This window comes from Anas acuta, chromosome 2 (genome assembly GCF_963932015.1).
Source record: "Anas acuta chromosome 2, bAnaAcu1.1, whole genome shotgun sequence".
NCBI lineage: Eukaryota > Metazoa > Chordata > Aves > Anseriformes > Anatidae > Anas > Anas acuta.
The window spans coordinates 100,702,445-100,729,592 of NC_088980.1; the positions used below are offsets into that span (position 1 = coordinate 100,702,445).

The 27,148-nt window shown below is 36.5% G+C and overlaps 1 protein-coding gene across 5 annotated transcripts; it reads left to right on the top strand.

Moving 5' to 3' along the window:
• The first annotated feature begins 1,804 nt into the window (after positions 1-1,804).
• TMX3 (thioredoxin related transmembrane protein 3) lies at positions 1,805-26,615 on the top strand. Of its 5 annotated transcripts, none has more exons than XM_068671395.1 (16): positions 1,807-1,953; positions 2,106-2,166; positions 6,237-6,276; positions 7,969-8,092; positions 9,614-9,659; positions 11,567-11,647; positions 12,495-12,594; positions 12,830-12,907; positions 14,312-14,378; positions 16,587-16,685; positions 17,868-17,925; positions 18,787-18,840; positions 19,162-19,218; positions 21,962-22,091; positions 24,250-24,318; positions 25,363-26,615. In XM_068671395.1, the coding sequence occupies exons 1-16, from the start codon at positions 1,833-1,835 to the stop codon at positions 25,627-25,629; spliced, it is 1,452 nt and encodes a 483-aa protein (XP_068527496.1). In that variant the 5' UTR covers positions 1,807-1,832; the 3' UTR covers positions 25,630-26,615. The 5 variants fall into 5 exon arrangements, with proteins under 5 accessions (XP_068527501.1, XP_068527496.1, XP_068527499.1 ...); XM_068671398.1 differs by lacking the exon at positions 6,237-6,276 and adding an exon at positions 9,146-9,188 and having other exon boundaries at positions 1,886-1,953; XM_068671399.1 differs by lacking the exon at positions 6,237-6,276 and having other exon boundaries at positions 1,886-1,953.
• The last annotated feature ends 533 nt before the right edge of the window (positions 26,616-27,148 follow it).

Sequence of the window (27,148 nt, forward strand, 5' to 3'; positions counted from 1 at the left end):
TAAGAGAACAGGATTATATTAATCTAACAGTTATCTGGCTAGTCCCGTATTCTCCTGCTAAAGGATTGATAGGATAAATTGTTTTCATAGTCTCAGTCTAGACAGCAGCTAGATTAGGATCAAGACAGATGCCAGTTCTCATTTGGTCAGGCATACACTGACACCACTTAGCTAACAGTGGTATACAGAAAGCGAAATGCTGTGGAAGAGAAAATCTATGTATTCACTGAATAATTTTCACAGTTTATTCAATACAGATGTTGGCAACTCATTAGTTCTCCCACTGCCTGTGAAAAAATAAAGTGTGAAATAGTCTTATTAAAGTGTGTAATGCTGTGCAATTTTTCAGACAAACCTGAGTAAGAAAAAGATGTCTATTGCAGGCCAAAGTCAGATAATTAAAATACTAATGTGAGCTATGACATACACTTACAGGTCTTGACCTATTTCTCAACCAATAACTTATGACATGGTAATTGGCCTTTCCAAAGGGCTGGACAGTTCTTGGTATTATTTGATGAGTCCAATATGCTACAGCCACTAAGTATTATTTTATATTTTATGCTAGAGAAGTAACGTATGTATCAACATATGCACCTGGCTTACACACACAGAAGCCCAAACGTGAGGCAACTGTAATATTTGCTGCTTTACGTAGACCTGGCCATTAGAAAAAGTGACTTGAAGGCTGGAGTCAGGGGAACTGAGTTCTTATTTGAAAAGATTTATCCTTCTCCCCATCATACCTTCAAACATTTTCTTGTATGGCTGAGGCAAGTAACTCCAGTACGGGGGAGAAAAGAATGTTAGTTGTTACCCACAAGGAGGCAAAAGTGAAAACCAACATAAAAACAGAATCACAGAATGGCTGAAGTTGGAAGGGATCTCTGGAGGTCATCTGGTCTAGCCCCACTGCTCAAGCAGGGACACACAGAGACCAGGACCATGTCCAGGTAGCTTTTGAACATAGAGGATCGAGTGCTGGTCACCTGCACAGCGCAGAAGTGCTTCCTGCTGTTCAGAGAGAACCTCCTGTCCTGTGCTCCACTCTGTGCCCACTGCCTCTTGTCCTGGTACTGGGCACCACAGGAAAGAGCCTTGCTTAATTCCCTTTAAACCTTCAGATGTTTATATACATTAATAAGATCCTGTCTGAGTCTCGTCTTATGTAGACTGAGCAGTCACAGATTAAACACCTGCCTTTTTTAAAAAAGGTATGAAAGGTATGACAAAGATGCCTTTTAAAAAGAGGTTTCTTGGCTGGATTACTTGCCCTTCCAGGACTTGCAAATCTGTACTGAAAGCAAACTAGCTGAGGATATGAAAACCTCTAACAGTTTTCAAAGGATGAGGAAAATTAAAATGAATGATATAAAGCAGTAAGAGAGCCTGTGTTTTTCACGAACATGATGAAGTAGGGCTGCTGATATATCAGTAAGCAGTGGAGTATGAGGTTCTACCGCTCAAAGACATGGCAGAGATCAGTTGAAACTCACTTTTCAAGGAATCGGAACATTGTTTTTATTTAATGAGAGGGCAAGGAGGCCCCCAACTCTGCAAACCGTGGGTGAGACCACAATGCCGGCTTCTTGGCAGGCTCCGCACCGTGCAGCCCCACACACGAGCACAAGCCTTCCACCCGCTACCGAAGGCAGAAACCGTGGGGACGCCTCAAGCATTGGAGAGCCAGCTTTCAGCTGCCCCATACCCTCTGCGTTCCCAAACACAGCTCCCCAGACGAGACAAGAAAGGCAGGAACCAGCCCTGCGGATGCCGGGTCCGCAGCCACCGCTACCCCCCGAGGCAGCAGCCACCGCCCACCTCCTGCGCCCATGCGCGGCGGTGAGAGGTCGGCACCGCCGCCCGCCGCTTCCCCTTCCGGCCCTGCCAGGGCTTCTCGCAACATGGCCGCGGCGCCGGGCGGCCGGCCGGGCAGCCCCCTCTGGGCGGCAGGTGGAGGCGGGGGGCTGCGGGGGGAGCCGGGGCTCGGGGAGGGTTTTGGGGGATGCGGTGGGGGCTGCGAGAGGGTCCCGGAGGCGCGGGGGGAGAGGGAGGAAAGGAGGTGGCTGCGGGGGTTACTCACGGTGCGCTTTTCCTTTGCCTAGCGGTGGTTGCGTTCGCGCTGGCATCGTCAGGTGCGGTTTTTGTGGAGGACCTGGATGAATCGTAAGTGCTGTGTGTGTGTGTGTGTGTGTGTTGCGATGTTAATTAAACGTTGGATGGCTTTGGGGGGGTTGGAGGGGCAGAGGGGGAACACCAAGCTGGACCCATACCCAGACCGATGGCTCTGTGCAGCGTGTGGTTGTCCAGAAAATTACACTGCAAAAAGTTAATTTCTTCCTTTAAACGAATGGCAGAAAGGCTGTGGCTTGCGTTTAGTGGTTGTCATCAGCTAAACTGGGGAATGTTTTAATTTTGAGGATTTGTTTTGAGGTATTGTTATGGGCTCTATTTCTAAAAACGTTCTCAGGCTTTCTCGTGTTTATTCCACCAAATAAACACATTTTCTTGTGTTTTTTTCCACCAAAAAAAGAAAGAACACTGTTGATCTGGTAGCCATCCCAAATTTTGAAGCTGATTGCGCTTCACTAAATTCTCCATATGCCTTTGCCATGGGGCTGCCACGGGGAGTTGGGAGGAGGGGTAAATGTGTGTTCATGCATGGCCAGAAACGGAGGAGGAAAAAGGCAGGCTTGCTCGACTGGTCCACGGCTGCCTGAAGTGCCAGGTGTGTTCCAGCGTAAAAATGTGCTTTTGCAGCAAATGTAGCCCTAACGTGGTGAAAGTGTTGAAATGGGTACTCCTGGTTGTGTACTGTCTTTATTTGCTTCACTGTAGTAGTTCTGTGGCAATGTACTTACTGTTCCCACTAAAAACTAACTTAATGAAAATGAGTATAACTTCTTTTGGCCAGATCAGCAAGTTGGTCTGACGTACTAAAAAGCAGAGTGACTATTAGAGCGAAAATAGAAAGTATAGGAAGTATTTGCTATCAGAGAAGGCATTAGATAGCTGCTTCATGATAAGCTTAAGTCAGTCACAGGTGGTTTCACGAGGCTTCAGTCCATGATAAATTGCTTCATTTAGCTATGTGGTCAGAAAGCCATTCATTTCTGTTTTAAATGTACTGCTGATTCAGCTAGAGCAGATAATCGTGGGATCAAACGAGTTGCAGTGAAGTTATGGGGGAGGGAGTGGGCATGTATTGAAAGGGCATCAAAGAGAGATTCCTCAGCATCTCTGACTGGTGTTTAAATTGTTATGAAAGAGTAGCTGGAATGCAGGAACTGCTTCGAGTTGATTTTCAAAGCTTGTTTTTGTTCCATGCCTCATATTTTCATGTCTCATACTGAAGATAAAGAGACTAAGTGAATAAAGTACATGTGCTCCCACATCATGTTCCCATGTCATTTTTCCACAGGTATAAATTTAAATGTAGTTGTTTGGAGTAAAGAAGCATAATTCTGTTGTCATGTAACTTTTGTGAAATATCTGATAAAAGAAAAGCTTGTTTTAGAACTCTTTTAATTTTCAACTATTTAGCTATACCAATGCCAGAGTTTACAACAGTTGGGAATATGAATTAAGTAGTAAGTTGTTCAGGATAAGTTTTTCTTTTTAGCTAACTGGCAAATGGGGGGGGGGGGGGAGAGAGAAGAAGAAACTGTGAGCAGTGAGTGGTAGAAGTTTCTAGTTTCCCAGTTTTGCAGATAGGAGCAAAAACTCCATATATTTTGGGTAATGAAAGCTTTTTTTTTAAAAAAAAAAACTTTTTTGGTAGTTGGAAATAATGCCTGCAAGTGCAAGCTGCAGGTCCCTTTCCCAAGTTTGTAGGACAGAAACCAATACGTAGCAGGAAATAACGGATGTGAATTACTCGTCATCACCCAACTGGGTCATTAAAGGGATGCAAAGTTAGAGTGATGGTTCCTATCAGTTTATGCTAACCTTACTGCTGGCTGCCTCAGATCAGTACTCACCCTGTAATACTTACTGAGTTGTTGCATTGTTATAATGAAGTAACCTGACTAAAAAGGAAGTATTTTTTGCTGTTTGTGAGGATGCTGTCGGAGCTTGGCCCAGGATCAGAATCATCAGAAATGGTGCAAGGGAGAGGGGGGAGTGGAAGCAGCAGCTGGGTTGGTTTTAAGTCCCTTGAAATTTTGGCCTTTGTCTTTATGGGGTACATACTTAAATGGAGGTGAGGGGACATTTGATCACGTAGTATTCCTCCAAATGTTGGGAGGTTGTATGTTTTTGAGACAAATCATTTTGTTTCAAGGATATGCAACACCTGTATCATCTTTCTACCAGTATGACTGTACCTGTGTCTGCTGGCTGCAAGAGGATTGCATAGGACAGTTAACAAGGAAACACTAAATTTTATTCTTGGGAATGTGTTTACATACCTAGAAACAGCGCCTGTAGAAAATGCTGAAATACCTGTTTGTACAGATAATTTTTCTTCAACAGTGCGTATAGCTGCTTTGATACAGTCTAATAATTTAATCATTGACAAAAACAACTATCTGAACTCAGGCTAGTTTTGGTAATGTTACGCTTTGGATTTTAATTTCTGTGGATGTTGATGTTTTAACTAAATAGGTGCTGTTAAATCAGCTGTACAACTTAGACTACAATTCTAACAATGCTTAGTTTTTTCTCATAGCATCTTAGGCCCAGTGAACGTGCTGGCAAAATTATTAAATTTCATTGGAATGTACAGTCTTCAGATGGTGCCTTTCTTTCAGTTTCTTGCTGTATACTAGTTTTATAAGACTCCAGCCTACCTTTCCAAATGCTTCAGTGTTCTGTACAATTTCAGTACTGTTTCTTGTTTCTGTTCTCCCTGTCACAATGACAGGAAGAGCGACTCATTGTAAATTCTTGTTTGTACATACTAAAGGTAATACTCCAAATGCAAGCTTAAGCCCAGTACCTGATGCTTCAGTAGCTTCTTTCTGCCTCTTGCATCATGACCAATTAGTTGTCTTCATAATTGGAAGGTAGCTGGAGCTTCATTAAAGTTCTCAAGAGATGCAAGGCTCTAACTAGTTTTCAGTAGTTCTGTAGCACGTTTTTAGTGAGATAATGTACTAAAGTAATCATGACTTTGAAATGTTGCTTTACTGTAGCTACTAGTTATGTTAGAGACTAAAAAATACCTTTTCCACTTTAAGTTTTGCAACCTTGATATTCCATCAATAAAACAAAAAAGGGTTCAAATTACCACCATAAGTTTTTAATTAAAAATTTCAAACATGATTTCTCTTAATTCTAGTTACTTTTATGAAAGCCCATCTTTTTATAACAAGAAACAACTTTACGTACAAAATATAGTTTATTTAATTCTCAAAATAGAAATAGTTAAGTAATTAGATAATTTCCATGATTTTGTTGTAGTAACAACAGTGCAGTGAAATGTGTAAATAACATTTCAAGAGGTACCCAGGGATTTTGATGCATCATGTTCTATTTTTGTTTGGATTTTTTTGCATTTAGCGACAGATTTGTTTTTGGTAAAGATAGTCAGTTCGCTAAGATGTCCTTGCTGTAGCATTAAGAGTATTCAATAGTACCAGTGTATCCATGGTTTTCATCAGATTTATTTTCAAATTATTTATTTTCCATTAATTTTTTTCATTTAACTTTTATAAAAATTTAAACTGATAACACCTGTAGTAGATGAAAAGGGGCAGAGAGGTAGAATATTGAAGGAGGTTGAATTAAATTTGCTCTGCATGTAACACAAAAATAATTTAGCGTACATTCAGTAAAGCTAAGATTAACAGTGCAAACCAATGTCTAGGAAAGTGAATTAGTTCCTCTACAAAAATGTTATCTATTCTGAATGATAAACAGTATGCGGTGTTTAATATAACAAGAACAGCAAGAGAACACTTCTCCTGCTTAGGTTACATATCCTAATCAAATATTTTTGAGGTTTTGGTATGTTTTCCGGGTTCTAGTTTCCTTTTGGTCTTGGCAAATGGTCGTAGAAGCATAATTGATTAAAAAAATAATTGTGCACATGCAGAGGCTATTTTAATGAAAAATAACTTTCCTCCTTTTCTACACCTTCACCCCATTCCAAGAAAGAAACGAAACAAATCTAGTATCTATAGTTTTATAACAGATTAATTGTAGACTTTTACTTCATTGCACACGCAGTTCATATATGTATTTGCAGATATATTAATATATATTCAGATATATTTTATTTTCTCCCCTTCTAGGTTTAAAGAAAACCGTAAAGATGATATTTGGCTTGTAGATGTGAGTATATGAGGAAAAATTTGAAGGCTTGCTCTTCATTTCATACCAAGCTAATAGAAATCAAAGCATAAAACGTATGATGTAGTAAGGCTGCTTCATCATCTGGAAATTCATTTGTATGTGGTGCAGAAAAATTACGTGACTGTTCTTTTGACAGGATGGATAAGCAATCTTCCTGCATTGTTCAGAATGAAACAGGATTTAGACTGAGTATTGAATGCAGACAGGCTTCATCCTATATTTTACAGTCCTTAAAAAAGGAAAGCAGATTGTCTAACACAGTGAGGAGTTAATTAATAACCTGCATGCAGAATTTTTTTACAATTCCATTGTAGCTACATCACCTAATTTGTGCTAGATATGTAGCACTACAGCATCAAATATATGAAAGGTTTCTTTCTTTCCAACATACTTGGAAAGATAATAAAGATGTAATATTTGATTGGTGAAAACCATATATGCTGCTTCATGATTGATTAGACAAAATCCAGCTTTATCTGCTTGTGATCTGATCTTGTTATACATTGAAATTTACGTTAGAATCTTCTCTGAGAATTTTACTGAGGTGTTGTGGCAAGACATAGGCAGAAAGATAAAATGAAGTCTCCCAGGTCGCCCTGGCCTTGACAAAATGGGATTGATTTTACACTGTTTTTGTATAAAGGTGGTTCCTGAAAAAAATGAAATCCAGAGAGACAGCTTTGAGAAGTATGCATGTCCTCTTCCTTTTGGCAAATAAGTTCATATTCCTGGATAGATTGATTACATGATGTTTTAACTTTCCATAAATAGAGAAAAGTATTTCGAGAGATTTTTTTTTTAATAGTTGCTACACAAGTCTTTTTTTTTTTAAAGAAGAAATGATATAATAGTGCAGCAACTGAATGCATTCTTTTCAAACTTCTGCTTTCATACTAAAAGTATTACCAAATCATAAAAGCTCAGTTTGTCACTTCAGCTTTGTAAGTAACATGCAGGCTTACTGTCTTACAACTTTGTCATGGTTTAACCCGGCCAGCAGCTAAACACCACACAGCCGTTCACTCACCCTCCCCCCTCCCTCTCTGGGATGGGGGAGAGAAATGGAAAGTGAAGCCCGTGAGTTGAGATAAATACAGTTTAGTAAGACAGGAAAAGAATAATAACAATAATAATAACAATAATAATAATAACAATGTTGATAATAGTACTACTACTAATAATGTGTACAAACAAGTGATGCACAATGCAATTGCACACCACCCGCTGACCGATGCCCAGCCTAACCCCAAGCAGTCCGGCCCCCCTCCCCCGGCTAGCCACCCCTATATATTGTTTAGCATGACCCCAGATGGTATGGAATACCCCTTTGGCTAGTTTGGGTCACCTGTCCTGGGTCTGTCCCCTCCCAGCTCTTACTGCACCCCCAGCCTGCCCGTTGGGAGGACAGAGCAAGAAGCTGAGACGTCCTTGGCTTAATATAAGCATTGCTCTGCAACAATTAAAGCATCGGGGTGTTACCAGCACTCTTCTCATCCTAAGCCAAAACACAGCATTCTACCAGCTACTAGGAAGAAAATTAACTCTCTCCTAACTGAAACCAGGACAAGCTTAAAGAAGAACACAGTTGGAAAATAAATCTTGCTAATGTGTCCGAGGGCTAATTAACTTTATCTTTTTTTTTGTTTTTAATGCAATGTATTTCCTTCTCAGTTTTATGCACCTTGGTGTGGCCACTGCAAGAAATTGGAGCCTGTGTGGAATGAAGTGGGTATAGAAATGAGAAACATGGGCTCTCCAGTAAAAGTTGGGAAGATGGATGCAACTTCGTTTTCTAGTAAGTATTGTTTGGTAGGAGGAGATAATGTCTTCGCAATCTAAAGATTTTCTGAAATCTAAATAATTCACCCTTGAATAATTCCTTCCAATATCAGAAGGAGGTGCAGCTGGGTGCATAGACATGGCTATGAAGGAACATGAATGGTTAGCTGTGAATAATTTGTATTCCTGATGGGAATGTGAAGCATTGTGAACTGTCTGAACTTTGGGTAGCTTGTCATCAAATGTTGAGTTGGAAACTAAATATATATAAAGCATTCAATAAATTTTGCCTCTGGTAGCTGTATGGAATGAGGATGCAGTTGGCACCTTATCAGGTGACAATTCTGTTGCTGTCAGTTGAATTTTTGTGCAGGTTTGACTTAGAAGTCCATTGAATATGATCAAAGGTAAAAATAAATCGTGCTTGGGTTTAGCATAGTTGCTGCTGTTTGCCTATACTGCATTCTTCATATCACCAGATGATGATGGTGTAAATAAATCTCTTCCATGATGCTGAGAAAATTTTAGCAATCTCCATAGCTGGAATGTTTTGAAAACCAAACCAAAAATAAAACCTGTCTATTCTGTAGTTTTTTCAACTGTGCTTTAAGAGCTCTGCAAGGAGAAATAATCTACGTAATGACAGCTCTTGTGATTGAATATTTTAATACACTAATTTGTTCTAGTTTTTAACAAAACAAATATGAGAGGAAAGGATCAGAATGAAATTGAGCACAGTCTGTGTGTTTCTCAGATTGGTCTTCGTTGAGTTAGGTGCAAGTATGTGAATTGCTAGTTTAATCTGTATTTCTTTGTAGTTAGGTTTTTGACTCAGGCAAACAATCTTCAGACACAATTTCTGAATTGTTATGCAGAGCCCTGCACACAGGTCTTCCCATATTTGCTCCTCTGGCATCTGGTCGGTAGCTACAGTATGTTTATGCTTAAAAGTATTTAATTTTTGTGCATTTTTAGTGCAGGGTTTTGGTGTTTCCCACCCCCACCCTTGGCAGGGAATTGTGGAAGTATTGTTAGAAGTTAGACTAATTCTAGACTTTTTTATTTTAAGGGTGCTTATTTTAACTTCTGGAAAACACTGAATTGGCTGGAAGGTACTGTTTAAAGTGGCAGTTTGTGTTCACAACTGGGGAGGATATTGCAAATTATATTGTAAATGACAAATGTGAGGCAAGGTGGGGGCTGGGGAAAAGAGCTGCAATTGTCTTTTTTTTAATCAATTTGCAAGCAGCAGGTAAGTGACTGATTGCTTAGAAAACCTATTTCTGGTGAAATTGGTTCTCATGCAATTTTAATTCTGGCATCTAAATCGGGAGTCTATGCTGGGAGCCTGCAGTACCACAGAAGGAGGTCCAAAATGTAATGAAGTTTCCTAACAGCAAATTTTGAAAGGAAATATTGAACTAATTGGTAGGTTTTTTGTTTATTTATGTGGCTTGAATAGTAAGCGCTGTTTAAGCCTTAAGTTAGGAGAGCAGGAAACACTTGGTTCAGTTTGGCATTAATGCATGTATTTCAGGTATTGCATCTGAATTTGGAGTGCGAGGCTATCCAACAATTAAGCTGTAAGTTGATGCTTCCCATTAAATTATTTTTAAGTTACCTTTCCTAAAACTGATCTAATAAAAGGAAGTGTTCTCTATTTAAAAAAAAAAAAAAAAAAGCACCATCTCCTCTTGATGATATTGATGATTTTGGCTGGGCTGTGTTTTGCTTTGAAATTCTAATCAAGATGCTTGATATTACTGAATTGTTTTTCTAAAAAAAAAAAAAAAAGTTTAGCAAATTTGGAGTTTGGTTACCTTCTATTCCATAGGTAACTTTAAAAGTGTATAGAAATATATATCATATATATGATAAGAATGAAATATTAAAACGATTGTTATGCACCAATTTTTTTTTTTTTTACCTTAAGAGTGATTCAGGCAGTAAGTACGTACCTAAGTCTTCCCGTTAATTTCTATAAGTTGCCGATTACACTTCCTTGTTCTTAATTATGACTCCCTTCTCTTAAGTGTTCCCAAAAATCTTACGTAATTGACAGCAGTGGTTATTGTACAGGGTAAAATACGAGAGCAGTTGTTTGGCAAGGGGCATATATGTGGCTTTTTTTCTCACTTAACTGACTGAAAAATTGATGGAGGATAATATATGACCTTTTTTTCTTTTATGTCATGTGCTTATAATATGTGGAGTGTATAGTCTAGTACAAGGTCATCTTAAATAAAGAGTTATTAATTTTAGCTACTTTTCACTGAATATGTTGGGCTTTTTAGCAGTTTACTGTTTAAGCAAATAGTGTTTATAATATATATTTGTTCAACTTAGGTTTCTCAAAAATGGGTTAGACATTTAGCATATTAATCTTTAGGGATGAAAAATTTATTGGTGTATAGAATCATAGAAAATTGGTTTAACGGTTGCTTTCTTCATGTGGATTTTCTAAACTTATTTGGATTCAAATAAAGCCCTGTTAGAATGTAGTAAATCTTACTTGAATACACTTACAGTGCAAACACATTGCATTCCCTGCCAACAAAGAATAACAAACTGACCAACACTTCTTGGAAGCTTAGTTTAGTAGATACGTTTAGAAGATTTTGCAGGTCATTTGGTACTTTTTGGTTATTAACAACAACAAAAAAAGTGATGCTAAATTTTTTTGGTTTATTTTTGTTATTGTATTATAAGCAAATGTTCCCAATGGCAGGTGTCTTTACGAAGTAAACGACTGCTGTGCACTAGGAAAAAAAGTAATTACTTTTAGAAATCAGTAAGTTAGGTATTCTATAAACAAATTTTTACTCCATGATTCCATTAACGAATTTTGTTGGTTTTTTTTTTTTTTACTGATAACTTGTTTTGACTGATTATTTGACAAACTTGCTTATCACTTGCTAACAGATGACTAATAAAAGTGTGAAGATTGTATAATTACTCATAGAATAGAATCAGAGAATGGTTTGGGTTGGAAGGAACCTTAAAGATCATCCAGTTCCAACCCCTCTGCCATGGGCAGGGACACCTCCCAGTAGACAAGTTGCTCAAAGCCCCATCCAACCTGGCCTTGAACACTTCAAGGGATGGAGCATTCACAGCTTCTCTGGGCAAACTTTTCCTCACCACCCTCAGAGTAAAGAATCCAAATATACCTTCTTTCAGTTCAGAACTGATCCCCCTTGTCCTATCTCTGTATGCCTATGTAAAAAAGTCACTCTGTCTTTTCTTAAGCCCCCTTTAAGTAGCGAATCACCTTGCTTGACCTGTGGGGCTCTTTTGGTGCAGCCCAGGACGCAGTTGTACTTCTGGGCTGCAGGCTCATATTGAGCTTTTTGTCCACCAGAACCCCCAAGTTCTTCTCTGCAGGGCTACGTGTGCAGCTATATTTTAGTTGGTTTTATTCTATTTTTCAGAATCTGTAGCTTCTTAATATGTGTTCATTCTTTCCTTTTTGCCTTTCCTGTTTATCCAGCTTAAAAGGTGATTTGGCATACAACTATAGAGGACCTCGAACAAAAGATGATATAATTGAATTTGCTAATAGAGTAGCAGGGTGAGTATACAGTTCTGTAAGACTACTTGTGTAGGTTTTTTTGAGGTGGGCCAAAAATGCAATTAATTAAAAAAAAAAAAGGCACTAGCATGAAAAGTTACATGCAATATACATGTAGTTGCATTTGAGGTTGTTGTTGAGTGGCATGAAGAAGGTGAATAGAGACTGACTAGTCATACTTGCACTTCTTTACGGTGCAAGAACTAAGAACTAGGGTTTCTCAAAGTAGTGAAAAACATGGGTAAAGGAAACTCATGGAAGCCAGAGACAAGGATACTGACCTAAATGTTGATTAATATATAGAGAGACATTACTAAGACAGAATCTTAGTAATACTCATACTGAGAGGCCTTTGGGGAGAAAAAAGAATCAAGCTACTTCCTTTCATCCTTACATATCAAGATATAAATTCATCCATATGAATTTATATTATTAATTATTGTTGAGAATTCTGTAGTTTAGGAGTATCTGTGATCTCTAATAACTAGAATTTTGAAAGAATATTTATTTCGAAGACTATATCCTCTGCCTGCTGTCCTTACATTCAGCAATTTTTCTCTCAAATGATCATACAGTTGGTAAATGGCTTGGGTGTTAACATCGTGACAGCGTTTTGTACGACTTTGTACAACTGACTTGAAATTTGTGTGTTATTTGAGGAACATAGCAAGTTAATTGGGAGGGTGTTTTCTGTTTTTAATAGAAACTGAAATAATACATTAAATGAATTTGAATAGGGAAATTCAGAAAAAGAATCCACCTGTGCATTTTCTTGGGGATTTCTATTTGGGTTTTTGCAGCTTGTAGAAACTAAGATTTTTTTTTTTCTTTTCTTTTTTCTTCCCAGACCTCTTATCAGGCCACTTCCTAGCCAGCATATGTTCGAACATGTGCAAAAGAGGCATCGTGTACTTTTTGTGTATGTTGGTGGGGAATCTCCTTTAAAGGTTTGAAACTTGATTAAATAAAGTTATTTATTTTGGCTCTCCACAGACATAGTTTAAAATAATGTATAAAAAGTTTAGAGACTGGAGAAAGTACATGCTTGTAATAAGTGTTTTTATAATCTTTTGTCCTAACCATATTTTCTAATGAGTCATTGAAGATAAGGTAAGTTGCAAAGCATTCCTTTGAAGCATACTCAAAGTTGAGACATTAAAAAAATGTTTGTATTTTTTGCAGGAAAAATACATTGAAGTTGCTTCAGAACTAATTGTTTATACGTACTTTTTTTCTGCCTCAGAAGATGTGCTACCTGAGGTAAGCTGTTCAGCTCCTACTGTTTCCATAGAAATGGTAGAGCTTTCCTCTGTAGGTTCTGGTTCCACAGAGATTGCTTACTACAGTATATTGGTCTTTGATAAATTTCAAGCTAATTATACTAACATTCAAATTTTTTTTTGAGTCTGTATGAGAAAAAAAAAAACAAACTAAGTTTGTCTACTTGATTTGTATTGTACAAATGACTTGTTCAGTAATATTACTGAACCAGTTAATATAAAACCAGTTAATAAACTGGTTAAATCACATTTATAGTAAATCACAAACCTATTCAGAAATGCATACTTCATTTCTGAGCTGACATAAAGCCCTTGTTGCTCCTGGAAGCCCTTTCACCAGCCACTTTTATAACTAGTTTGAGTGGGTGCAGCATGGTATGCCACTGGTAACCATGAGTATCAGGGAGTTCAGTGAAAAATAAGTTATTTCCAGTGTGTGCAACACAGCTGATAAAAACACTAGTCTGTCTAGTCTGCTGACTGCAGAATCTTACTGTAGCTCTTGGAAGATGGAGTTCTTTGGTGGAAAGGAAATAATTTTGTATTTAATCACAAGGGTGAAAAATTGCTACCACTGTTGTTAGTCTGATCATTGTTACTTAATTGCTGAAGCAGAATCAAGAGGCTTTTTCATTTCTAGTTATCTCCAAATGGGATCTATGTCTGCTTAGAATCTGACAACGCATAACCTTGAAATTAGTTTCAGATTAGCGGAGTGTGAACTGGTGTATTTTTTATAGCCATCTATGTATTCCAATGTCTAGAATTAACCTTGCTCATTAATATGAGCTATTACATAATAAGCTGATTTGTTTTTACATTTTGTTCCAAGAAAGATAATGCAGAATGATTACAGAACATGTCAATTAGTACTTGTGATACTGTTCTTATATTTCCAAGAAACAACAAATGTGTCTCTGTATTTCCATTAGCCTGAACCACAGGAAATATAGCCCAGATTTAGTGGGACACGTTATTAATGTTACTCTTTTACTATTCAGTGTTGTTGACTGACCATTTAGTAGAAGCAACTGTATTACAGCACAAATTGAGAGGAGAGAACAGTACAGGATTGATGGAACACTCATGTTATGAGCTGTCTAAAGTTAATGTCAAACTTCAATAAAAACTTGCTTCATGCTGTTGCAGATACTATTAAAAATCCTGCTTGGTTTCTAGTTTGTGAGACCTACCTGTCAAAAATAGTTTTATGTAGCATTACTTTGTGATAGTGGAAAATTGGGGGTGTTTATGTTTATAAATGTATACAGAATGTTTAAATGTACTTCACAATTTTCCACTGGGCTACGTTTCCACGCTTCTGAGATGATTGTTTAAAAAGATTTCTACTCTTCTGTGGATTAATTGAACATCTCTCTTTCAGTATGTGACCTTGCCAGAATTGCCTGCTGTTGTTGTTTTCAAAGATGGAACTTACTTTGTATATGATGGTAAGTAAAAGTGTACATTACCTTAAGACAAGATACTGAAAGCATATATGGAGAAACTGGAAGAAGCAGAATTTTTATGAAGGTGAAGTTGGGATGGTGGGAAATTTCCCAGTTTTGTGATAAATAACAGCTATTTCATGAAGAAATACGGAAAAAATTACTGAACACAGTGCATTTGAGAAGGAATGGGTCTTATCAGTAATGAAGTAGAAGTTAAGGGGGTTACTTTGTGTTATTCACTGAGACACAGCTTCTAATATTACTGCTTTGGTGGCATTAAAATGCTTAAATATTTTCCTTCACTCACTGTCCAAATCAATTATATGAAAAGTAGAAGAAAACTGCTGCTGAAGAGGAGTCACGTAACACAGGCTTTGGGAAATTCAGATACAATGAAAAACGGTATTATATCTAAAAGGGGAGTTTACTGTTCCAAACATTTAATCAGATTATCTCTAAATAGTCTTCCTGACCATCATATCTTTCTCGTGGACTTAATTTGATTTGTACTCTACTTTAGTAAAGTAGCTTGTTGTGTCTTGATAATACAGGCTGTATATTTAGCACAGCAATTCATCCTTTAAAAACTGAAGTAAAGCGATCCTGCCTTTATTCTCAATATTAAAATTTAGAGAGACTTAAATGGCAGCTTTGAGCATATGTGACTTTTGTGACTTTTGTGTTTGTGTTACTTATATATTGGTAGTGGGAAAGGATCGGGCAACATAACATTTCCCTAGATAACTGATCAAGCATGCATAGAACAGTTGAACTTTCAGTCTGTTCCTTTTCTGTCTTTTCCGTTTCTGAATGGAAAAAGCCGCAGCTTTTTCCAAGCGTCTCCCAAAAAGAAGTGAAGGGGGTGTGAGCTGTTACTGCAATAGCTGATGCACGATTTTAGGTGGCATAAACTATTCTGACTGGCTTGTTCAGCTTGCAGACTGTAGAAAGTCCACCTGAGAATAATACTGTTCTGAAATACCAGTGACAGAATGCCTATCATATAGATAAAAAGGGGATGTGTGTTTTAAGCTTACTTTTTCTAATCTATTTTGTAAAAATTTTACTCATAAAGGACTAGAAATGTACTGTTTGCATAATCTGATTTATACTATAACAGATTGGATAAAGTTATACGTCTAACACGTTATGAGAGGCTGGATAAGGTTGTATGTGTAATTGTTACAATTGAGGAAAAAAAATGAAGATCTCAGTGAAAGGAAATGGTTTAGCAAAATTCACTTCTAAATTCTGGCCTCATCTGTATTTTTTTCCACAGTAAGGGATGTAGCTCCGTGGGAAGCTTTATATTTGAAATTGCATGCTACAGTCTTATGACAGTTCAGCATTAACCTAAAATTAGTGATGATTCATTCTACCCAATGTTAGGATTTAATGCAAATTTATTTAATATACATTTATATATGTATGTGTGTAAATCTGTGCATCATGTTTCTTTATGGGTCAGAACATCTAGCATTTGAAATTACAGTCTTCAGTATAACTGATTGTGAATTATATGTAAATATTTGTGTTTATATTCACAAAGCTGTTAATGGATGTACATTTTCTGGACTCCTCTGTTTCATTTAATGTTCACAAACATTGCTTTGTGTATTTTTGTATCTCTTCTCTTAGTCTGAAACTCTTCTTAGGGTTTTAAACTGTTCCTGTCTGTACTGAGTCACAGTTGTCTCCTAGAATAGTATCGTTTATCCTTGACATGACCAAAAAGTAGTCATCAAATCAATTTTTCATACTTTTTATTTAACAATTGAAAATAGCATGAGAAGTTTTAAAACTGATATGTCTAATAATGTGTCTAACAACAACAAAAAGAAGTTTGCATCTGCAGTGCTGACATTATTTCCATGGGTAAAACTTTGACATTTATTGTGCGGAGTTACAGCCTAAATCTTCGGTAGAGTATAGAAAATACTTAAGTATTTCTCTGCCTTTCACTTCTTTTGGAATCTTTGGTAGGGAACAGGGAGGCAGTTGAGATAAAGTCAGCTGGTCATTGGAGCATTTTAGCAATGAATGTAGCTTATAGTAAACTTAGTATTCTGATTAATACTAATAATTTAGGAATGAGAGCATACTGCTCACCTGGCATTAATAAATCCAATTGCTCACCTTACCAAAAAAAAAAAAGGTATTTGTTAATTCATGATGTGTCTTTAATTTCTAGCATTATTTATTTTTTAGAATATGAAGATGGTGATTTGTCATCCTGGATAAATCGAGAAAGATTTCAAGGTTACCTTAATGTAGATGGCTTTACATTATATGAACTTGGAGATACAGGTGAGATGCTGCTACATATGAAGTCTGATCTCTGAAACTGAACTTAGGCATTAAGGAAAAATAAAGACCACTAAGAAACAGCACTAAAATGAAAAACTGCTTGTTCTGAAAGTTAGAATTAATGATGTCTGCTGTTTTTTGAAGTTAGTTGGACCTTTTCTACTAACTAGAGTCTTCATCCAAAGCCTGCACTAGTCCTTTACTCACAACATAAAGTATGTCTAACCCTGTGGTATTCACAAAAGCTAAGTAAGGCTTTTAATTTAACAGCAGCGTAGGTTTTGCATGAATCACAGAATCACAGAATTTCTAGGTTGGAAGAGACCTCAAGATCATCGAGTCCAACCTCTAAGCTAACACTAACAGTCCCCACTAAACCATATCCCTAAGCTCTACATCTAAACGTCTTTTGAAGACTTCCAGGGATGGTGACTCCACCACCTCCCTGGGCAGCCTGTTCCAGTGCCTAAAAACCCTTTTGGTAAAGAAGTTCTTCCTAACATCTAACCTAAAACTCCCCTGGCGCAACTTTTAGCCCATTCCCCCTCGTCCTGTCACCAGGCACGTGGGAGAACAGGCCAACCCCCACCTCTCTACAGCCTCCTTTAAGGTATCTGTAGAGAGCGATAAGGTCGCCCCTGAGCCTCCTCTTCTCCAGGCTGAATGAATTATATGTTAAGTCTTGGAATACTGACAGCTTTATGAACGTACTTTAAAATTTTGAATGTGGATTAACTTAGATGTGTGTCTGATTCAGATACCTTTAGAGTAGATATGGTGAGGAAGGAAGACTACCAAGTGCCAGAATGGACCTCTCTCTGTTTCAGAATATTTTAGCATTTCTTTGGTAAATTTTTTTTTCAAGTTAAGTGAGAGCTTTGCATCCAAGTGAATTCTGGAATGATTTCTACTGCTTTTAAAGGCATGCATACACTGAAGTAACAGAAGAAATGCTATCCCTGTTGATTATTTCCAGGTCAGGATACCTTATAATTTACCTCCCATTTAAGAAGAAGTTTATATTCAGTGCATGCACTGAATTGTTTGAGGTTTTCAAGGTTATAAAATGTCTATGTTCTTATATGTTTGTGAAAAAAAGTTATACCTATTTCAAAGACTATTTGCAGAAATGTTGCAGTATTTTCCATCTGATGGTTTCAAGCATTCTATTCCTTATTTTAGGAAAACTTGTGGCTATTGCAGTTATTGATGATAAAAACTCTTCACTGGAACATACCAGGTACAGAATTCAGTATTGGTGACACTGGGAGAAATGTGCTTGTATGATGGAAAACTACTTCATTGATTTACAGGATTTTGGAAGTTTTAGTATTTAGAAATGCTAGGTTAAGTGGAAGGTTTTAACTTGTGAATGTTCTCTAGCATAGAGACTTCAAGCATACTGACTTGACTCAATTTATGGCTCTGAAGCTCATGTGGATTTTCAGGGTGGTGATGCATGTTTCAGGATCACTCTTCTCCCACTTACCAGTGAGATCATAGGAACAAACAGTGATTGCATAGTCTTTTAACATGGAAGACAGTACTTGAATGCACATAATTTTGAGATAAACTTGGTGAAGTTAAACAAAAGACTTCATCTCAGTTGCATTAAAATGAGTTTAGTGATGGTTGACAATTAACTTGCAGAACTTGCATCCAGAAAAAAACATTTTCGGTTGAGTTAGAACTTGCTGAAGAGACGAGGAAAAACAAGACATTCCTCTGTCTCTGATTGCACATGTAAGAAAGCTAAGAAAACACTTAACCATAGTATAACTTAAAACACTTAACCATAAACCATATATACTATTTTCCCAGGTCATCTGTGTTGTTTTTTTTTACAAGGTGGTTGTTTTAGAAGGTCATGGAGCAAAACAGTATGATAGTCTTTCTCTAATGTTGATGTTATGTGGTAGATAGCCTTTCAACCCTTCTTAAAAAAAAAAAAAAAGGCAAGATGAACAAGGTGTTTTCTTTGTTTGAGGGGTAGGGAATCCGAAGTACTGAGGAGATACTATTCCCCACTTATTCGGGAAATCTAAGTGTTTGGATTTTACTGGATTTTCAGTGTTGTTTTTTCATTTTTTTTCCCCTCCAGACTAAAATCTATTATTCAGGAAGTTGCTAGAGATTATCGGGATCACTTTCACAGGTATGCACACATTTCTACAATATCTTCATTTAACTTCAACATTAACCCTTCCAAGACGGTTATTTTTTCACCTGAGAAATGTTACAGTATCTGTCTTTTAAAATTATAAGCTGATTTCAATAAGACCAGTCCATTAACAGTGTTTTGGCTGGCTGATTGTCCTGCAGCATAGTCAGTTTTTTTCCATTATATTGCTGAGTGTGTGCTCTCATCTTGAGTTACAGTTATTTAAACATGTTTAAAACATAAACATAGTTATTTTACTTTGATGCTGAAATCCATTATTCTGTTTTGTTTCTTTTTATTATACATTTCTTATAGGGATTTCCAGTTTGGCCATATGGATGGAAATGATTACATTAATAGCTTACTAATGGAGTAAGTAAATTATTATTTCAGTATTCTTTCTGCTTATATTTGTTGCTAATTAAATATAACTTAACATATCCTTCTGAAGAAGTGGATTTTCATGGAATAAAAAATTTATTTCCTCAGAAGTCAGTATATAATATAGTATCAGTTGTTTGTTAAGTTAAAGCTACATAATTTAACGTTAGAAGTTTGGCCTTCTGGTACTGCTGATTGTCGGTGTTCATCTTTTAGGTTTACTTTCTTAAATAAACTATTAGAACTATTTTTTTTTTTCCCTTCGGTTAAATTTACAGGACACTAGCAAAATCAAAAGTTATGTCAAGCTGTAACAGGACATATAAATGTTTATTCATTAGCTATGTTTTTTATTTCTGGAGAGGCACATTCATTCTTATTGGTGCATTTTTAAGGCTGATGTTTAAGTGGCTCTTGCTTTATGAGCCATCGTTTTCTGAAAAGCAGTTGAGTGAAGTAGAGGGTTTGCCTGAAGTTGTATAAGATGTCTTCCTAAAACCACAGATAGGTGTCTTATTTGTTCAGAAGCTGGCATTGGAATATCAGTTAACAGATACTGTTAATTCCTGTTTTCACCATGGATTTGAGAGTTGAAATGGCACACAAACATGTATGTGTAGACAAGCGGTATAAAGTGTATAAATGATTTTGTATGCACCTGGTATGTACTTTTTACCTTTTGAAATACCTAAATAGCTTAAGATGCTTCACATTTACCCTTATTTTCCAAAAATACATAATTGGAGAGTGAGGTCGCCTTGCATTTATTGTTGACCACTTCTTCTACTCTGGCCTTCTGAGGGAAGGAAGAGGGTAACTGATTGCTATACCAGCTCTGTAGTGGGAGAGTATTCCAAGCCCCATTCCGAGAGATCAAAGCTCAGAGCCTGAGTATCTGCTCTAGTATGCAGTGTCCGTCTTACACAGTGTCTGTCTTCTTGTATCTGTCTGATCTTGTAGCTGTTGCGGATGCTAGATCTAAGACCACAAGAGGACTACAAGGTCAGAATAACAAACTGAGATAGATACTCAGATATTCCATTCTAAACTGTGCAAATGTGTTTGTGCCGCTAAAAGTTCTAGGAAATAAATGGAGAATCTCGAGGCACTAGGTCTGTATTTCTGTGATTCAGATTAGTACCTGAAGAAAAGTAATTTGAAAACAGCTGTGTCTAAATTGAAGTTAAGTGGTGTGATTATTGATATAGTGCTTTCTAGTTGCCAGAAACAAGACCCTCTTCACTTCATTATTGCCTTGCCTATGCAGGCTCCGATGTCTGTCTGCTGAGATGCCTCAGCTTGTTTATCTGGCATAAATGTTTGTTTTTCTGGCAAGGAGATATGGGGGGTTATTTTGCTGATTCAAAACAAACAAACAAAAAAAACAACACCGTGTCTTACTGTGTGGTCTGCTGAGTACCAGAACTGATGTACAAAGGAACTAGGGAGGGAAATGAGTTCCCTAGGAACAATAAAATGAAGGGAAAGAAGGCAGAACTGCTATTCACAGCAGAAGTGATCTGTTAATAATTGCTAGATCTGTTCAACTGGATTGTCTAAGTTAATCTACAAAATGCGTGAATTTACAATTTGTTGTGGTTTTCTGGGGAAGTTGCTGTTAACAGGCTTTTAGTTTATTTTCTGAACAAAACATATGCATTTCCAGCATGATTTAAAAGCACTAGAAGAAAGCAGTAAAATCTGTTCAGTGATACAAGTGGTTCACATGGTTACCTGAATAATTTGAGTAAAAGGTTATTGCCAGTCCTTCAGTTTTCCACTAGATGGCAGCAACTGGAAACAGGTAGAAAAAGCCTCTGGGAGCACAAGGAATCTATTGCAGAATATGTTTTTATTCTTGTAGATGTGCACAGCAACAAATTCCCTTTTTTCACAAAGCACAAAATAATTCCACCAGTAGTCCCTGGTAGAAATACACTTATTGATTTACCTATAACTCCACTAGTAGATACTATCATTTATCTCTCTCTTCAGCAGTGGATGAGAATGCTTCTGTTGAGTTAAAAATAATAGTACTTAAAACTGTGCACAAAAGAAGAAAGCAGAATATTAGGTCTTTTACTGAAAGAAGAGATGCATCTTTGTGGAAGCTGAGGTACACAGCATCATTGTAATGTCAGCTATAGGTGTCTTGGAATTCCTCAGCTCCCTTCCTGATTCTGTGATCCTCAGCAGTGATTATGCATGTGAATGTAAATTGATGACTAATAATGGTTTAAAAAATCTGTAGTTTGTCTGTTATATCTAAAAACTATGTAATAGAACTTCAGTTGGTATGTCTTCCTCTCTTGACTTGACACACAGAATTTGATTGATTAGAGCTGATCAACCGGGACTGAATTTTTGGATTAAAGTTTTACTTCTGTGCACTAAAGTAGTGTGTTCTACTAATAGTACATTTCAAATGCAAAGCTACTGTGAGATCTTACTAATGGGCAAGTCACAAGCTATCTGATTTACAATCACTGTGGGCATGTAAAATACAGTAAACTTCAGTAGCTTCACTGGCACAGATGAGAAGGAAAAATATTGAGAAACATTCTTGTGCCGTTAAGTTCCTTCTTCCTCCTTGTCTTTAAGGAACTGGTATTAGGAACTCACGTGAAGAGAATATTAATGATGTAGAATGCCATTGAATGATGTAGAAATTTGAACTGCAATGTTGTAGGCAGTATTTCTTTAAATCTCTAACCTTTGTGTTTTATGTTTCCAGTGACTTGACAATCCCTACTATTGTTGTTTTGAATACCTCCAATCAGCAGTATTTTCTACCAGATAGGCACATTGAGAATACAGAAGACATGGTTCAGTTTATTAACAGTATCTTGGATGGCACAGCTGAAGTAAGTCTTCATTGTGACTTCAAATGTGTGGCTGGTGTTTGTTTAATTAGATGTTAAAGTAGGAAAACATTTTGGTTACTCTAGTTGCCGTGTCGTGTGTTTCTTCCTGTTCTGCCTTCTTGTCTTGGGTGCTGTAAATAAATGCATGATTCTTAGTTCTTGAGGAGTGCCTTTGCTCACAGTTCTGACTGTAGTACCTCAGGTAGAAAGCCAGAGTGGCTTTATTGCATAGAGCATAATGTTAACTTCTCTTGATTTCTTTTACTGTTGTTGGTAAATGGTGAGCTTTTTATTCTTCTCCTGTTTTGCCTTTAAATATTTATTTAAAATTTCTCTGGACTGCATAATTGAACTTTTTTTTGGCGATGAATTAATAAATTCAGTAGCTTGATGAATGGTAGGTTCAAATTCTAAAGTAGTGGTGTATTTCTGCATATTTCAGACACAAGTTTACCACTCTAACTGCTCTACATAATCTTTCAACAAACCTCATCAATCCCCACGGAATTGATGGCTTGGTCAATTTTTTCTTTTAATGTTGACAAAACAAACTTAGGTTGCCTTTACCTGCAGCGGACTGTAAATTGGGCAGAAGGCTGTGTTATATGGATGAGGAAAGATTGTGGATCAGAGCTCTCATTTGTGCTCACAGAACAAAGCCTGCAATGAAGGAAGACAGTGCTAACAAATCATTTGGCTGACTTCTGGAAGAAAAAGCCTGTGCTGGTTTAAGACAGTTCACTTTGTGTTGAATACTTGCCGTATTAGCTGAATCCCACATTGTGCTATACACGTAGTTTTAGGTTACTGGATGGTGTAATGACAAGCAAGTCCGTAGGCTGTTTCAGCCATACAGAGTACTTTGGTTTACTTTGTCTGACAAATTGATGTAGCAGCATAATATGGGTAGACTTAAAATGTGCTTGCTATTCATGACTTTACTGGCCATGTTTCCAGTTGCAAGGCAAGGAGTATTCCAGTAACTTATTTGGTGGCTCTTTGTTCTTCAGTTCTCACTTTAATACTTTTAGTATTACATTTTAAAATTCTGAGTTATGTTTTTATTACATTTGTTTAACTCTAGTTAAATATGTCCTTACGGTGGGAACAACAAGTTAAAGTATTTTTTTTAACTTTGAGAAATTCTGTGTTTGTGATGCCTTGTGTTTTTGTCATAATATCCGTTATGTCTTGTTTAGCATATTTCAGCTAGAATGATTAAAGTTCTGTCTGAATTCACATCTTGTACATGTATGTGAGAGGACTCTCATACAGGATGTGATTTCATTTAAGCTGGTATCCATAGACCGAAATGGCATTACTTCAGCTGTGTTGAGGCCCAAGAGATTGTATAGCTTTTGAGGAATGACAGTCTTTAAAGTATGCTGGTAAACTAGTATATAACACACACTTTCTGAACCACAGTGAAATTTTGGAGGAGTATAACACTCCTATCTCCCTTTCTTAGGAGGTGTTGGAACCTTGTTCCTTTCTGTATGGTCCTAGGTTGCTTTCTTTGAATCTTTCATTTTTATTTGTAATTTTGGAGGAGTTGGGTCCGCATCACGCTCTGATTAGTTGACTTGCTCCAAAATGTAAATTTTCATACTATGTGTTTCTCCAGCATGTTGAGAAAGGTGAAGATTCATCCTGTTCGATACACAAATTACCTTCAGACTCATATAGGCTCTGCTAAGTTAGATGGTAGCACAGGTAGAGTCTATCATTGCTAGACAAAAGCTTTTTTTAATTACACCTGTATATATTTTTGTTGCTTCTTAGAAAAATCTAACTGCTTCTGTCCATAAATAGATATCCTTCAGCTGCAGGAAAGTTCAGAAGATCTCTGCAATTCTGTAATTGTTGCATTGGAACAGTTGGTAATTTCTTCTAGTGTTTCTCTATGGTGAGATGTGTTAGAGTGACAGTTGACTTGTAACCTATTGTCTAAAACAATTGTGAGAGAATTTTTTGAGGCTGTTGAAATATTTATCCATGCTTGAAAAGTTGAAGTGTCTGGGCAGCATGAGATGCAAGAATAATTACTTTTCATTTCCTTCTAAAGGGAGTTTAAGATTGCAAGGTCTGAAGAATGAACTTTTGGAATCATAACTGAAAAGTGTCAGCAGTTCTGACATAGTTGCATTTGAAATTTCAGGCACAGGGTGGTGATGGAGTTCTACAACGAATCAAGAGAATAATCTATGATGCCAAGTCTACTGTAGTGGTAAGTTTTATTTTTTGTAAACAAATGGTAATGTTGTCAGTAACGATGCAAACCTTTTTCAGAGAGTTTAGAAATACTTTATATAAACTTGTTCCAAGTTCCTATATGCACATGTGCATGCACACGTAATATATGTGAAGTTTAAGCCTAATTAACTTGATTAAAGTCTGAATAATATTTTCCAGTGTGTTAAATGTTGAATATATGTGACTTCATTTTTTTCACTTTTTTCTATATTAAAGTATGACATATATTTTAAAGGATAGAACGAGAAGAACTCAAAATCTTTTCCTTGACCTTCTTGTCTTCCTTTGACTGAAAGTAATAACACTTTAATGTTCTGAGAAATGTTACGGTTTCAATTTAATTAGTTAGGGCACAGGGGAATTAAACACTGTACTTGATGTGGTTTTGAAACAAATATTTTTATAATTCTTAGAGGTTAGCAATGCTTAACAGCATTTTATTGGGAAAATGTACATAAATTTGTTTCTTCATTTGTGTTACACAAACAAATGTGCTGTGAATCTAAATTGTAACTTGTATGTTTCTTTATGTAACTTCCAAACTTCTGTCTGTGCAGCGTTCAGGCATCAGTTTCTGAAACCAAAAGTCTTCCTCTTGTTCAGTGAAGTTTTTCAAACTACTCTTTAATAGAAAGCACTCTACTAACAGTGTTTCTCAAGAGGATTTGTGATGACTCAAACCAATCTTTTAGAATGAGGCACAAATACGAGTTAAAACTGGATGCTTTAAAGTGTTATTTTAATGCTATTAAAACAATTGTTTATCAAGCTTCAAACAATAAAATATGTAGTTGGCATGTTAACGTTAATCATCCTATTGGAATGTTGTTGTATCAGTTCTAAGACTTTTTATAAACTTATAGTAGGAATAGTTAAAATGACACCGCCTTTCTGCAGCAAGCTTATTCAGTTCAGATGTTTCTGAATAAACATATAGAATAATAAGAGATAACAATAATGTGGTAATTTTGAATGTTTAGTGAAAGTTTTTTTTGACTTCAAATTTGTGTTCCAACAGTCAGTGTTCAAGAGTTCACCACTTCTGGGATGCTTTCTCTTTGGGTTGCCCTTGGGTGTCATCAGCATTATGTGTTATGGAATCTGCACAGCTGATACAGATGGAGGGGTAGATGAACATGAGACAGCTAAAAAGGAGAACAGTGATCGGGAGCTCACAGATGAAGGCAGTGAGGAAGAACAAGAAGAGGAAAAGAACGAAAACTATACAGAACTTTCAGATGGAGATCTTAAACAGAAAGACCTATCGGAAAAGAAAAAAGACTAATTAATCAAAAAATTCTCTAGAATTTTCAAATAGACTTATTTATTGAAGATAGTCATTTATTGATGATCTTCATGTAAGAGGACCTTTTTGTCTGCATCATGGTAGTTTTGACTTGCATGTGTTCAAATTTTCTCAGATATTGACAGGAAAAAAAAACTGAAATATGGATGTTTTTTATTGTCTTTAACGATTATCAAAGAAGGAATTTGCAGGTACGATTTGACACTTTTTGTTTTGGAAGGTTTGGATTATTCATTTCCAGAACAGCAAGATAAAGATAATGCAACTTGACCTCAGTATATGTGATGAGCTACTAATAATATAGCCCAGCTAAACGCTGATAAAATTAAGGCTGAATACAAAGAAAGTTTAAAAGAGACCTGTAAAGTCTTTCAGAACCTGATAGCTAAAGATAACTTAGAGTTTTTCTAGGAAGTATCATGTTCTACCTGTTGCACATTATTTTTAAAAAATATTTTATCAAGTTAAATATAAATTGCTATAAATTAGAGGACTTTTATAATGTACTAATATAATTATTGGCAGTCAATAAAAGTTATAATGAAAGTTATAATACACAGATGCATGAGTTGAAAGTTTTGTTACCATTGTAAAGGAAAAAAAAGTCTAAGGAGATCAGGAATTTGTTTTTTGGAAAAATGCCATGTGATTTTGAGTCAACCCTTTTTCCTCAACCCTTTTTCCTTTTGGGAGGAGAAAAAAAGAGGAGTTCATAGAATTTTGAATAGCAGGTGTCTAAGTTCTTTCATTTCTTTCTTTTCTCTCTATGAATTGCCTTTTTTCATTTTTCCATTTTATTTGCGTAGTTGGTTGTAAAGAGTAAGTTGAGTTCCTTGCTTTTCAATGTTTTTTTAAATCTGCAGAATACTTTATGTAGTTTTAGCATGTATGTGAAGAGTGAGATGCTTAAAAAATGTGCTTTGAGTCGTCTTTTACTTGATGTAGAGTTGTGTTATGTTTTTTTTTTTTTAAAAAAAAAGGACAAACCTGTAAGTTTCCTTGGACTTCAGCACAAGTCATTGCTAATAATCAAAATGCTGGACTATTAAGGCAATAAGATGCTTTATTCGTCTCTTTTCATAAGTTTTCAAGTACAAATGGATTATGTTTAATTTTGGCTCAGGATGGAAACCTGTGGCTTTTGACTAAAAAAATGAAAGTGGTCAGTGCAACACCACTGTTCATTCCATAATGTATAATTTAAAAAACAAAATAAAAAAAAAAACACACACCCAAACCTGAATTCTGCTGCACTGCGAGGAAGTGTTTCAACTGTGAGCTTTCATTATTGTGGTTATTTTTGTGTTTATATTCCAAGTCGTATCCCAAGACCTTGCTGAGAAATCTTCTGAGATACAGACATAAGAATTATAAATACTGTGTAAGAAGTAGATCACACTGGGATCCATTACAATTGTAACATTCAACTGCAGGAGTCAAGACAAAAACATGTATCTCAGTCACTTCTTAATTGTATTATCAATCAGATGTGTACTGA

What these genes read in the sequence shown, in the direction of transcription:
- TMX3 (XM_068671395.1), top strand. Translation starts at nt 1,833, where the DNA reads ATGCGCGGCGGTGAGAGGTCGGCACCGCCGCCCGCCGCTTCCCCTTCC. An exon ending in GGATGCAACTTCGTTTTCTA is followed by an intron (nt 8,093 to 9,613) that starts GTAAGTATTGTT and finishes CATGTATTTCAG; the next exon opens with GTATTGCATCTGAATTTGGA. An exon ending in GGCTATCCAACAATTAAGCT is followed by an intron (nt 9,660 to 11,566) that starts GTAAGTTGATGC and finishes CTGTTTATCCAG; the next exon opens with CTTAAAAGGTGATTTGGCAT.